The 14,151-nt window shown below is 37.1% G+C and overlaps 1 protein-coding gene across 3 annotated transcripts in view; it reads right to left on the reverse strand.

Moving 5' to 3' along the window:
• PCSK5 (proprotein convertase subtilisin/kexin type 5) overlaps nucleotides 1–14,151 on the reverse strand; it is a 228,560-nt gene that overhangs the window by 55,682 nt on the left and 158,727 nt on the right. Inside the window, exons 15-21 of one of the 3 annotated variants that reach the window (XM_064403773.1) lie at nucleotides 12,581–12,683; nucleotides 11,831–12,024; nucleotides 10,300–10,384; nucleotides 8,219–8,316; nucleotides 7,638–7,767; nucleotides 6,462–6,577; nucleotides 2,299–4,751 (exon numbers count right to left, since the gene is read on the reverse strand). In XM_064403773.1, coding sequence (XP_064259843.1) covers nucleotides 4,636–4,751; nucleotides 6,462–6,577; nucleotides 7,638–7,767; nucleotides 8,219–8,316; nucleotides 10,300–10,384; nucleotides 11,831–12,024; nucleotides 12,581–12,683 — 842 coding nt within the window. In that variant the 3' untranslated portion in view covers nucleotides 2,299–4,635. Of the gene's footprint in view, nucleotides 1–2,298; nucleotides 4,752–6,370; nucleotides 6,578–7,637; nucleotides 7,768–8,218; nucleotides 8,317–10,299; nucleotides 10,385–11,830; nucleotides 12,025–12,580; nucleotides 12,684–14,151 lie in introns of those variants that run through there. The other 2 variants (XM_064403774.1, XM_064403772.1) reach the window with 2 other exon arrangements.

A 14,151-nucleotide genomic window follows, 5' to 3' on the forward strand; every position in this document is an offset into this window, starting at 1 on the left:
GTAATTAAAATCACATTAAACAGAAAATGTTTTTTCCCTAGTAAAGAAAATGCTCATCGAAAATATATTTTCAACCCTTTTTTTTTTTTTTTCACTTATTGAATTCCCTATTCTGGAAAAGGTAATGCAAGTTGTTGTACATCAGTTTCCCTTTGATGAAAACTTGACTAGGGTTTTTATTTGTATGCTGTAAAACTTTTTTAATGCTTGCTTCAAATACCTTGCACAAACATCTAATGGAAAATTTTTCTTGGTCTATTCTGTACCATTGACAGCACAATGGCATATCTAATATAAATATAAGGCATGGTAATGAATCATAGACAAGTTATTGTTCAGCAAGTTGCATTGTAAATTAAAAGCTTTGACTCATACAAGCAATATCTTACACATCTTTACAGGAACCTTGAATTTATAATAGGCCTTCTTGCAACCATTCAGTTCATTAAATATATTCATTAAAAAGTAACAGATGACGATGGAGAGAATTAACTTGGTCATCAACAGTTCTAACTTGCACTTAGGGATGGGTGAAATTGCTGTAGATAGCTCTAGTACTTCTGCATATGGGTTTACTCATATCTCTGTCAAACCTCCTGTGATCTGACAATGTGGCACAAGCAGCAGCCTGCTATTACACAATAGATTCAGTTGCAAGGAATTTGACATGACATTGGAAAGCTGCAATCACAGCAGAGATTGGGGTAGTCTGTAAGGTCTCACAGGGAAATCTTTACTAGAAAATGGTGGGCTTCAGAGGGGAAGTTTGCAAAGCCTCCCTAGGAAGAGGCAGGGAGTACCAATGGATACAGTGTGTGTGGGTAGGCAGGGCTGAGCCAAATGTCCCAGGAGCTGCTGGTCAGAGCCATAAGATTTCCATTAACCTCTTCTGGCAGCTGATCCTACAGTACTGGCTGAGGTGAAGAGCTGCAGCTAAAAAAAGAGTAAGGCTGGAACTCTATTGCAGAAAAGGAAACATAACATGACACCCCGACACAATAGGCTTCTGCAGGATGTTTTGCAGGTCTGGGGTGTGGTAAACTTTTTTTAGCATGTAGGACTACTTTTTTGGTTGGTGTTTTGACCATATTTGTCTTTATTTAAAAACTTTGGGACTTTTAGTGAAGAAAAGGTATAGAAGTTGTCCAATTTGCATTTAAATCAAGGGTTCTCCTAGACTAGTATTTCCCTAAACTGGGAAATACCATGTTCTAACTATAATGGCATCTTCAATTTGTCATTGCTTTCTGACTTGTGGTATAAATAAAATGAAATTTATGAACAGATTTAAACTGATGCCATACAGAGTCTTTCCTGACATAGGGAAAATTATTATTTTGTTCATACTTAGTATTTTCTGATCTTTCTGAAATGGTCTGCATCCTTTCTGTGTATCATCAATAGTCAAATACAGATCACACCAAACTACTCATCATTGAATCAGTGAAGCAGGAGCAATCACTCTGCATCTGGGAACAAACTTCTTTCAACTGCTATCCTGTCTCTGCAGTGATCCTCTAGTACAAGTACTAGCTATAGGCTGCTTACAAATTTTGCATGTCTCTGACAACAGCTATTAAGGCAAAACAAACAAGGGTGATCAAAGACTCTAAGATGACACCAGAAAATTCCGGTTTTCAGCCTAAACCACAGATTTATCCTTACTTGTCTGCTCAATTGGAAGATGAAGGTGAGGTGGGAGCTCACCTTCATCTTCCAATTGATTAACAAGCAGTTCTTCATACAACACTGAGGCAACCTTTTTCCAGGTGTGGTCTCACCAAACTACTGCTAAGAATGTGCCATCCCACATATGCATGCTGCTGGGGACTGACAGGGAAACCGTGGGAATGATGACTAACTCCTTATTTTGAAACCAGGTTAAAACAGGTCAGTGACAACAAGATGTCTAAGGCCAAAAAGTGGTGTTTTTTTTTTTTTTCCAGGAAATTCTTTACATGGCCTCAAATGTGCTTAAAATGCCATCTGAACATATGACCCCTTGGATAAACTGCTCTCCACTCAGGCTGTGGGGCTAAGTGGTAAATGAACAAAAGCATCAGCTCATGCCAGTGAAGGAGCTCACCCTGCAGGGGTGACAAATGAGACTGCATGGAGTCCTTGGGGTCTGGAAAGGACAGATGGGTGCTGCTGAAGGGGCACTCTGTGGCTGTGAGCTGAGCTGTACAGCAGGCGAGCACATGAACAGACATCAACATCAACACCACGCTGTGCAAGTGGCCACTCTGTACAACCGCAAAGATGAGACCTTCCTTCTTGACTGCCTGAGCCAATAGGTAGTTACAAAATCTGCTTTTTAATCCTGAACACACAATACATTCGACCCATCACAGACTCTTACAGATCAGAGGAAGTCAACATTGTTACCCATTAGGGCTCATATATGGCTGTACTGTTACTACACAAAAAGTGATTTCCACTTAAACCAGGTATTTCTGCAATCATAAAAATTCCACCACTTACACTAAAAGAAGTCTGTAATAAAATTAAACACCCAGATATCTAAGTGCTCTATACCACAGAGCTACCTATGCCCTTCAACAAATATGTTTAGCATATGGAGCAACATGTTTTTCCAGACCAAAAGAACAGGAATTTAGGTTAATTTAATAGAAAAAATAAAATATGGAATAACATTGATTTTGGCCAATATCAATTACAACAGAACTACCCTATTTTACAAATAACAACTGAACATTTTACACATGTACAGTATTTTTTCAGTAAAAATGGATTTTGTGATAACAATGTCAGTTTTTTAAAAAGAAAACAAAGTAATTAATTTCTTCTCTATAATAGTGTTAGAGACATTTGTAAGTATCCAAACAGATTCTTTACAATCCATTACATAATTAAATCTCAATAGTGAATATATATTTATATATAACATATATAATATTAACTTAAACTTTGAAAGTATTATGTTCTATTTAAACACGCTATACTGAGAAATGAGGCAGTAATGGACTAGTAGTTAAACTAGCACAAATTTGAATATTTATCAGAAAATTTGTAATGGGCACCAAAGGAGCTTGACTGCACTCTCTCATACTGAACCAGGCTGAAATAGTTTATCTGCTCTCTGCTAAAGAGGACATTACCTCTAAAGGTTTGAATTAGTTTGTAAAATATCCACAGTCATTTTTGATCCCCTTTATTTTCCAGGTTTTACATGCTTAAACAGTTGAATTCCATTTTCTTTTTGTATGTCCTGGAAAGCTAACTGAGAAAGACACTTCGCATGTTTTAAGTATTATCCCCAGTAAACAGTATCTTTGAAGTTCAATTTGCTGTTTTCTGTGAAATGACTGTCTTTTGAACAGCATGCTGAGTGAAGCTGAAGAAGACAAATTAAACAGAAATTTGTACTGGCAGCCATGTGCCTGGGTAGAAAAAGAGTGAGGCTAGGTCCACTTCTCTTATCCCTCAGGACCTCTTTACAGTGAGGTAACTCAATTTGCCTTAGCAGGACTATTCCTGCTGAAATTTCCACTGTGAGCAGTTAAAAGCAGATTCAGGCCCATCATGGCACCAAGAGAACCACTTATTTATTGCCCTAAATGCAATTTTGCCTGGAGGTGTATTTGGCACAATTATAAATCCAGTCCTGTAAACACATCCTGTTGTATATAGTCACACTGGCATTTACATATGGGCACTATGAAACAGTTCCACATATCTGTATGATAATATCCCCTTTTTAAATGAACATTACAAGACAACAATAATTTATGAATACTTCTTACATGTTAGCAATGTTTTCTGACTTCTGAGCATATACATTACTCTCACTTATGCAAATCAAGAGAAGTAGTATATTCTAAATTTGTCCACTACAGGAACAATGGGTTTCTTATGTTTAATTGAAATAGCTTTGACAATTAAAAAAAAATAAAATAAAAATCCTCGCATATCTGTTAATAAGCCACCTGTCTAAAAATGAAATCTATATGACCAAAACCACATTTTGGGCAAACATATATACATACCGCATGTGATACAAAAAATAGCATACAGCAGAGGAAATAAGAAAGAAATGTGTGCAGAAATGTTCACTTTTCATCTTTTAAAATAGTGTTAGAAAAGGGGCAGAACTTAGTCCTGCACTAATGATGTTTCTGATCCCCTCAGGAACTCAAGTTCCCCCTGTCAATACATACAGCACAAAAAAAGACTAATGCAATTTTTTTGTATTGTTTAGTTTTAATCCATGTAAACTTGTGTTGTATTCTTGAAACACTATTTAAACATCTTGAAGTGGAAAGAAGCAGGAAAGAAGGGAAGAAAAAGAACCTTCAAAACACAGGAATAATCTATGGTTGGCAGGAAATCAAATCAAAAGTTAAATGTTAATTTTGGCATCAAATGCTTTGGTCACACAATACTGACTCTGTGATCCTGGATGCTCAGCTCTAGACACCCAGTTATGAAAGGTAGGCGTGTTGTAGTTTTTCCATTTAAGTTCCAACAAACAGTTCGCCATCTCCCCAGACAAAGAGGGGGGAGAGGGAGAAAGGTGGCTTGTTTTCTTTTCCTTTCTTTTTTTTTCCTTTTTCAGTAATATGAATTAATCTGTAAGTCAACAGGAGGAGGAGGATGCTGGGAGGTGTCAGTTCACCCCTTTTGTTTACATGTTCTGCAACACAATTGCTGAAGCACTTTCCTCTGGCAGAGATTGTTCTTTTTCACCAGCATACAGAATCCTCCCTCGGCCCAGGACTCTTCCGTGGCTTCCAGAGGGTAGCAGCAAGAGAAGAAGGGGAGGTTGAAGGTTTGGAGAGCATGGCGTGTACAGTGGAGGAAGGTTTAATTGGTCAGACATGACATGCAGATTTGGTTGAAGAGACCATTCAGGAGCAGGTAGCAAGTAGGAAATTTGGTCCATCAAAAGGAATTTCAGTCAACAGCATTTTTTTTTTTCAGGAAGAGATATTGTGTGGTCCAACAGGGAATGATCGGTATCCATTTATGAAAAGGAAAAAAAGATTAGAAAGAGAATAATTAGAATACAGTGATATTTACAGCAAAGGAATTTGCTCTCAATTTTTATGAATTAAAAGAATAAAACCATCAAACCACAGAAAAAGAGTAAAATATTCTCAACAGAAATGCAAATCCTGTAGAGTGAGTTGATTGTAAGGCATTGAAATGATACCCTCTCTGCTTTTGTAAATTAACAGAAAAAGAACCAAACCCAAACCCTCCTGGCCTGCACATCCATGTGCCGCCCTTCCATGAGAGCTGCATTTGGCAGAATGGTGGTGGTGACCACCATTCTGCCAAATGAGAGGGGGTGTCCTCACCCTCAGGAACTACAGGGTATGTGATTGCGGCTGCATGTGTACAAATGAAGATGGATTTATGCAGCTGTACAAAGACAAAACTGGTATCTCAAATGGTTGCATTGGAGAAATCAATTGCAATAACAATATTAGTATCACACTTCTTAATTTTTCTATGTATATCTGTCTTCTGGAAGAATGATATACATTTGTCTATGTATATCTGTCTTGCTTAAGACAATAAGTCTTCCAATGCTGAGATATGAAAAGGGCTCATGACTAGTTTATCAATATCTGCAATGTAACTTTACAATGAACAGGATACTTTTCAAAGTTTGGAAGCCTACATTCCAACAAGAAGTGCAAAGGTCCACAGGAACAAGACTCACACCTGTGCTCTTTCTTTTTTCTTTTTAAAGTCTTCTTTAACTCCTAGTAAATCCAGTGGAAATAAGCTGGACCCAAGAGTCACTGTTAGCTTTTATTATATCTGATGTCAGGTATCTTCCTAGATTTGTTCTGATATGCTCTGCCTGTTGGATTGTTCTTGTTAGACTCTATTTACAACTAATTCACACAGTAACATTTTTTGGGAAGCACAATGCTACCTAAGTGTCTCTGTAATTGTGACATTTAAAAGGAATTAATATTAGTGAATAATTAAGCCAATCATAAGTAATAAGAAGGGAGAAGAGAATTTGGAGGAAGCTCAAATCTCCACCCTAAATTGCATGTTCCCTATTTCAGAATCCTTTCTTTCTCACAAATCAAGCAATCCTGTGGGTGCTTTAAATCATTTTTACTCACGAGCATTTTCACAGTTTAAAGTGCTGAGATAGATAAATGTAATTCTATTAATAGCACTCTAGGGTCCTTATATAAAAATCTGTTGAAAGCAACAGCTTTTGAACAAATATTACGGAAGGAGAAGTAGGCTGTTGGCAAGGGGAAAAATTATTTTAGGAAAATTCAGGTAAAGTGGATGTGACTAATCTTGCTAACATATGTAAATGTAAATTTCTCCTTTTCATACATCCGAAAATTTTAAAAAGTAATGAAGACCATACCTAAGCAGAAAAGCAGGTCAAACCATCCCGATACATGTAAAAGAAGGAGCTGGCAGTGATAAAATGGATCTTTTCAGAGCCTTGCACTCACCATCCTTGCATACTGTTCCAATGACACAGACACCAGTATCTAGGTTATAGCCACTTGGACAGCTTGTACAGTTTCTGTCTCCTTGGCCACTGCAATCCAAACAGCTGGCATCGCATCTGGAAGACAAAGGCAGGAGTTGGCCTTCTGGCCTCACCAAATACAAGGCTTCCTAGGAGACCTCCTTTGTATTGCAAAGGACATGTTTGCTCTTTTCAGAGGTACAAGGTACTGTAATTTTACTACTACTAATTTTGGTAATAAATAATTGACTACCCCTGCAACTCAGTCCTTTTCCTTTCAATCAACAAATTTCTATTCCAGAATTTTTACTACACAGCTGTATTATTCTAGTGCATTGCAACTATGCAAAAATAATCAGCAAAAGTATCAAGCCGATGGTGTAAACATGTGCATGTGAAAGGCATGTTCTAAAGTCATGGGATAGAAATGACTGACATATGCCCTGTCCCTTCATCACCCACCTTGCTCCATTGTCTTTTCATTACATATTGATTGTCTTTTTATGTAGAACACACGGGGATTCCCTTCCTGCCCTGAACTTAGATCTGAGTCAACAATAAATTATTCCAAAGGGCAAAAAATTACATTTGTTTAACAAAGTAAAAAATGTTTCTTCCTTGCACAGCACAACTTTGTCCAAGATTTATCCAGCCATTTGTGCACTTCAGTCAGGTAAGCTATTCTGGACAATAGTTTAGAAATCTACTTGCACTATGTTTGTGAATATGCAGTGAAAAACTGAAATGGTCTTTATAAATAATAACTAACTTGCAATGAAAAAACCTGTAGTTTGTTTTTGTTTGCTATTAAGAAACGCAGATCCTCGTCAGATTTGCAAATTTTAGGCTTCTACGCAAAGCTACTTACAGGCTCACTACAGGCTGCTTTAAAGCGAAGGTCACACATATACCAGAAAAAATACTTTTATAGAACCTGAATGAATATAAATTAATAATAATAATAGTAATAGTAATAGTAATAATAATAATAATAATAATAATAATAATATCAAAAATCCATATACTTTACTTAGCATTAGGTATTTTTTATGTTTTCATGTAAGCAGTGTTTTATCTTCTAATAAGTATGATCATTTCCAACACAGTAATAGCTAATATACTGCCAAATATCAGATATATCAGCCACTGATCATACCTTTTGCAGCTTTTGTAGCCACTTTCAGTGGAGTGATCAAGGTAATAACCACTACTACAGGACAGCACACATCTTCCATCTTCCATAAAGTAACCCTGTGTGCAGTTTATACAGGCATCTATTCCAGCACCTTAATCCAAAGAGAAATGTTTAGAAGGCAGGTACATTGTTAAAATAAACAATTACATCATTTCAGTGTATCTTTTTCTGAAATAAATGGCTGCAGTTCTAAAGCTCCCACAAAATCTACCAGTAATTATTCCATCCCTGGAAGAAAATGGAAGGCATTACTGGAAATCATAGAATTTTAATAGTTCTATCAAAATTAAAAAAAAAGAAAAAAAAAGGAAAAAAATAAAAAAGAAAGAGTAATTTATGAACTCTTTCAATTCAAACCCTAGATTTCTATGCCAGCTGAAAGAAGTTTGCCATATTTAAAATGTGAATAAAAGCTTCTAAGAGAATTCAGGATTCACATGTAAAAAATGATGCTATACTGTAACTGTGATATACAGGGGAATAAAATCAGAGGTAAAATCATATGGGAGTGAAAATTATGCAGACAAATGTCAGTGGAATACCTGCACATGTTGCACAGGAACGGTGGCATGGTTCACATTCTCTGCCATTATGGTATTTTCCTTCTTCACAGCGGATAGCACATCTGGTGCCATGCAAACTATTATAAAAAGGAAAAAAAAAGCACAGAGCAGATAATGGCAACAGAGGACAAGAAGATCGTGCACAATCCAGTAATTCGCTTTTAATCAAAGAACAAACCATTTATTACGATTCATCAGCTTCCTTCAATGGCCATATTTCATAAATTTAGAGACACCAATCACTTAAAGAGGGAATGCAAAGCAGTTTTGCCCATGGTGAATAAAGAAGCTGTTTACAAATTCTTTGTAAATACTACCAAGTAATAGGGGACAGAAAAAAAATTAACAATGACAAGCAGCACTAAAAATTCAGGCATGTAAAATGCAATTATCCACGAGGAATTTGGTACAGGGTCAGCATTAAAAAAAATGCTAAGGGGCTTGTTAACTGAATGCCAGTTCTGTGTGGCTTGTGAAATTTGTTGAGATTACAGATGGAGGTATTCTGCCTGCAGGCACTTTTGAGAGAGCACAAAAATGTGAGTAACAGGTCACATTTTTATGTATTCCTTGAAGTAGTTGTTTATTGCTTTCATGTTATATGGTGCCTATAGCAGTTTATTGGGGTTTGGGGTTTTGTTTGTTTGAAATTAATTTTTTTCAAACTAGGACTTCTCTGCAATATTTACCATCTTTGCAGAATCTCAGGATTCATCTAATTTAACACTTACTCTAAAAATGCTCATCAGCTCTGGGGTTTCCCACTCTGAGTGCTAACCATGATTTTACAGATTAGATCCAGCAACAGCCAGGTAAGTTCAGCACAACTGACAATTTTCAAGAGTGTATTCGGTCCCAGTTTAGACAATAAACTAGGAATGGAACAAAACTTCATAACCCCTGCTTTTCTTTTGTTTTTCCCCAGTGACATTCCTCAAAGAGCTTTACAATGCACATAGCACTATTATGTTTTTACAGATGGGAAAATAATTTGCCCAGGTTTATTTAATGGGCCAATAATGGAGTAGATCTGGAATTCAGGTCTCTCAAGACCCACTCAAGGAAGGCCCTGCTCATTGATACCTCTGCCAAGAAAATGCAGAAAGTATGGAACAACTATGGAATGTGAAATGCATGTCCTGAAATGCTCCATTTATCTGATATAACCACACATTTTTTAAAAAATGTTACCAAAAATGACTCTCTATTTGCTAAAATTGCCAAGAAAACATGAAGGTTAGGTTTTAATTTTTTTTTAGTATTTCAATTTCAATAAAGGAATCCAGGTATTGATGTTCTAGAAGTAAACATTCAGCTTTTACTGAAAGATGAAAAACCACTTAAATGCAACAGGAAACCTCAGTGTTAAAACATTAACACAATACTTGTATTCAAAAGAATAGTGAATTCACAGATAGTGAATATTGACTTCATATTTTTTGTGGCACTAAGCCAGCATACAGTCTGTCACGAATATTATGTGATTTTTGAGCTTTGCTACTCGGACCAAAGGTCATTCTTTATAAAAGAGCTTGAAATGTGTACTGCTGCTTTGTATGTTTATCTATCATTTCAAAGAATAATTAACTTCCCCTCTGAAGGAAAAAAATCTCACATGCTGTTTAAAATATATGATCACTGTACTGTAATAGAATTGAGCCTCAGGTACTTGAGGTAAGCGAATGGCTGGATACATGAAGAAATACAATAAAGATAAGAAAATAATTTCTAACTACCACATGAATGAATCAGAAAGATTAATACAACTCATTAGCTCTACTTCTAAAACAATCCTTGACTGACATAATGTAGGTCAAAAATTGAAGAAACCAGCTTTCCACATGACTGTGGCTTTTATGTTACCTGATTTGAAAGGCCTTCTAAAAATCTGTTGTCAGCCAAATAGGCACACAGGATCACTAAACAGACTAAAAATCATTGGAACAGATGAAATGAGGGCCATGCAAGGTTAAATATCTATCTTTTATTCTTCATTGTGTATCTACAGCCTTTTCTACCTCTTCAGACACTATGTTAAGGGATGTGCATAATTTCCTTACCTTAGGCCATGTTTGCATTCTGTGCAGATTTGGAATTCAACACAGGTCTTGCAGTTTTCACTACATTTACGACAAACAATCTTATCTACAAGAGGAAAAAAGAAAATAACCCAGAAAACCTTGGTCAGTTTTGTTTGATAAGATCGTATGAATACATTATTACATGACTTACAACTTTCTAGTTTGACATCAACATCAAGCTAGACTAAATGAGCAAAATTCTGCCTATCATTATCTTTTTCCATCAAATAGTTTACAATATTTCCATACATTTGAAGTTGTAGTTGCACCCAGAGAAAAAAATATGTTTTGAGGCCATTAAAAATTTTTCATAAACACTTAGAATTTACATTCCCTATTTATAATATGGACTTAAGCCACCTTCTCATATAGTAGTAATATGCACTAATAATTGCCATGTGTTCTGGAGACTGTCCTGCAATCTTACACCTTCCATGCCAGCAGTCCTGTCCTGTCTTCCTGATTTGCTGCTAAAAGACACACCTGCATAAACAGATCTGATCTTAACAAAGTAAATATATAAATTACTTAGCAACTGGTTTTTTATCTCTAGACATCCCTTCTTTAAGAAATGTCTCACTCTCTTCAGCCCTGCTGTCTTTTGACATGCAGTGAGTGATGCATACCATCCTGAGAAAAAAAAATCTATATTTCCCTATTTAATGCTAAATTATCATCAATCTGTCTCAATTTGTACGAGAAAGAGTTCTCTTTGCTGTAGTTCTCACACAGTGAAAATGCAAGAATTAAGGTAGGACCGGTTTTTACTAATTCTCAAAAAAAAGCACACATCTTCATGCTGGAGAAAGCAGAAGGTTAGGTATCTAGATGAACAAAGCTCCTGAGAATGTATTTATCTTCTAAGGAGAGTCTAAAGATAATAAATGTCACTGAAGTTTCAAGCCCATTTGAATATATATCTAAGTATTTTTTTTAGCCAAAGCTGGAAATCAAACACAGACAGTCTATTTGGCAATCACTTGGAGGAAGCTGAAGCAGGTACCTATCATGGCTGAGGATTACCACTCCAGGGCAGTGACATCACTCTGGAGGTGCTTAGGTTTGTCAGAAACATAATTTGCAATCATCTTACATCTGAAGAGCCTGTTTTGGGTAGAGCTCGGGTTCACTGGCCATGCCAGTATCTTGGCTCTCACTTCTGGTGCCATATAATCTGGCTGAATGGGGAATAATTTCAGAATGGGTGCTGTCTGTCCCTTCTCCAAGTAGCAATAACCTTTGCTGTCCTTCAGCTGACTTGTTCTTGAACTGCCCTGGTGCTGCTACTGTTAGTCCCAGGTACCCCCAGCTGAAAAGACATCCTGCAATAAGCATGGTTTTTAAAATAAAGGAAGATTATTCAGGACGTTCTTGATCACGCTTGGCAACAATTTAATAAAAGGAATAGGATAAGAGATCAACATACACTTTTCCTGCTCATAAGCATTCCAGCAACCTCCCCAGATGAAATTCTGTAGCCCGCAATACAAAACCAACAAGAAATACTAACTCTTATCCAGGTAAAACCCATCAGGGCAGTTGGTAATACAGCTATTTGTTACTTCATTCAGGTAGTAGCCAGATTTACAGGTCATGCACTGGTCATTATGGCCTCCAACACAGGTTTCACAATTGGGTGAGCATTTTTTACATCGTTTCTTGTCTGCATTGTAGTGACCAGGTGGGCAGGTCGAAACACAGATCCTGCAGACAGCAGGGAAGAGAAGGCAGAATTGTTAATGAAATAACCTGCCACCACATTCCTGGACCATGACTGCAAAGCAGAAGTATTTCTCAGCATTGTTGCCTTTCTAATGATCATTTACTTACTAAGATATAACCCTTCAAAGCACTGCATCAAGCTGACTCTCTTGCATTTATGTCCCTACACAAGCTATCTCACCAGCATATGTCTTGTCAGACAGTCTACAGTATAATTTTCGACCATCTACATTTCTTCCTATCTTGTTCACCTAATCACATCAGCTGTAGTAGCAATGAGAGTCTATGAATACATATATACACAGAGAAAGATTCTTATGGAAGAAAAAAAAAGAGGTAGGGATAATCAGAGAAGCGGTTTTCAAAGCTGTATTTTAAATTCTGATTAGCTAGGGTTTGGAGTTAAAAAAATCCAAAGAACATTTTTCAAAATCAGGGGAAAATTAATTATCCATGAATGCAATGAAGAGAAGAGGAAAGAAAGTTAAGATATATACTAAGAAATCAATGAAGTGAAACTTTTTTCTCTTTCTCTTACCTTGTGTTGTTTTTAGATTTGTAGTAGTAGTGCAGACAGTCAGTACAATGATCTGGTCCTGGCCCATCACACCCTACTTTACTGCATTCTGCATTGCAGGGACCTGTAATAAAAACAGAATACAGAGTGACAAAGGGATTAAAACTTCTCATTTAAGGGACACCTTAAAACACAGTATTTTATTGCAGAATGCAATTACTCTGTTTCCCTCTGTTGAGGACTATACCTAGCACAGGTAGCTTGGTTTGCTACTTGCACTGTGAGCTCAAGATTGAGCTCTGGGTGGCAGAAGCTCCAAGCAAGAGGCTGTGCAGACCATTTGCATAAAAAACAACATGAGGACCTATCTCACCAGTCAGGTGACCAGACACGTAGAGACACAGCAATAGCCAAAGACCCTGAGACTTTCATGCGCTAAAACTGTAAGGGTACAAAAGCCCAAGGTTTCCCTTGTTCAGGGTCCCCCCTCAGAGGCACTCAGCTTAAGCTGTTATTTTTTATTTAGTTATTGCACCATGATTAAATTAGTCTAAGGATTGGGAATTCTGAGATTCTCCTATGGGAAAACTAGGGTTGAGCTAGTGAAGAAACCTGGCCTGATTATGTGAGTGTGGGGTGTGTAGCTGTGAGGGGGCCTTGATCCTAGCTCAGGTGTTGAGAGTATGACTTCCAGAGTGGCTCCTGGATGGTTGGACAAGGAGGTTTCCTTAATACCTGATGATTTGACTTCAAAAATTCAGAAAAAAAAGGCAAACTTGTTAAACATGTATGACCTCATTTTATTTGGAAATGTGTCAAGGCCTCTGTAATTCATAATTAGGTATGATTAGCAAAGTAACTTCTAAAAAGAAGGACAACATAAAGGATGAATATCATGATCAGCGGCTACTCTGGCTCCCGAGTGGCTATCAGCTGGTACAAGTGGCTACCATGACCCAGTGAACTGGGCAATGGGGCCCTGATGCTATGTGCTGCTACACGCTACAAAAGCCTCATCTACTACTTGCTGATTCCTAAGTCGTCTGTTTCACCTGCACTCACATTAGGCTTGATAATGCTTGTGGATCTGTTCCAACTTAGTATTTTCTATGATTTTGTTCATATAGTTTTCAAATAGATCCTTCCGTCTGTGGGAGGAGAGAATTATCAAGTATTGCCTTTACTTAGATGAACAATGACTGTGGGCAAATTTACAACTTTCAGGATCACTGATCTTTCCTGAAAGAAATGTGTTGAGTTTGCTTCATATAAAAACTTAAGAAGTTTTACGCTAGTGACCTTTACAGTAGTGACAGTAGTGTTTCATTACCTACCAAAACAAGGAGTTCCGCAGCTGTCCATCTAAAATAGAGACTGTGCGACTGACATGCTATGAAACGAGAATGGAATAACAGAAAATACTAAATTCAACTTTCTCCTCCTTTTTGTTGGCCAGAGATATACTTCACATTCATCATATGGTACTGCTAATGCTGGATTACATACAAGAAACTACCAACTTGACTTATTGACTAACTCTAATGACAAGGTTGAAAAACTTCTACAGGGATCAGTGAGAAACAAGACAGATG

The sequence above is a fragment of the Passer domesticus genome, chromosome Z (assembly GCF_036417665.1).
Source record: "Passer domesticus isolate bPasDom1 chromosome Z, bPasDom1.hap1, whole genome shotgun sequence".
Classification (NCBI taxonomy): domain Eukaryota; kingdom Metazoa; phylum Chordata; class Aves; order Passeriformes; family Passeridae; genus Passer; species Passer domesticus.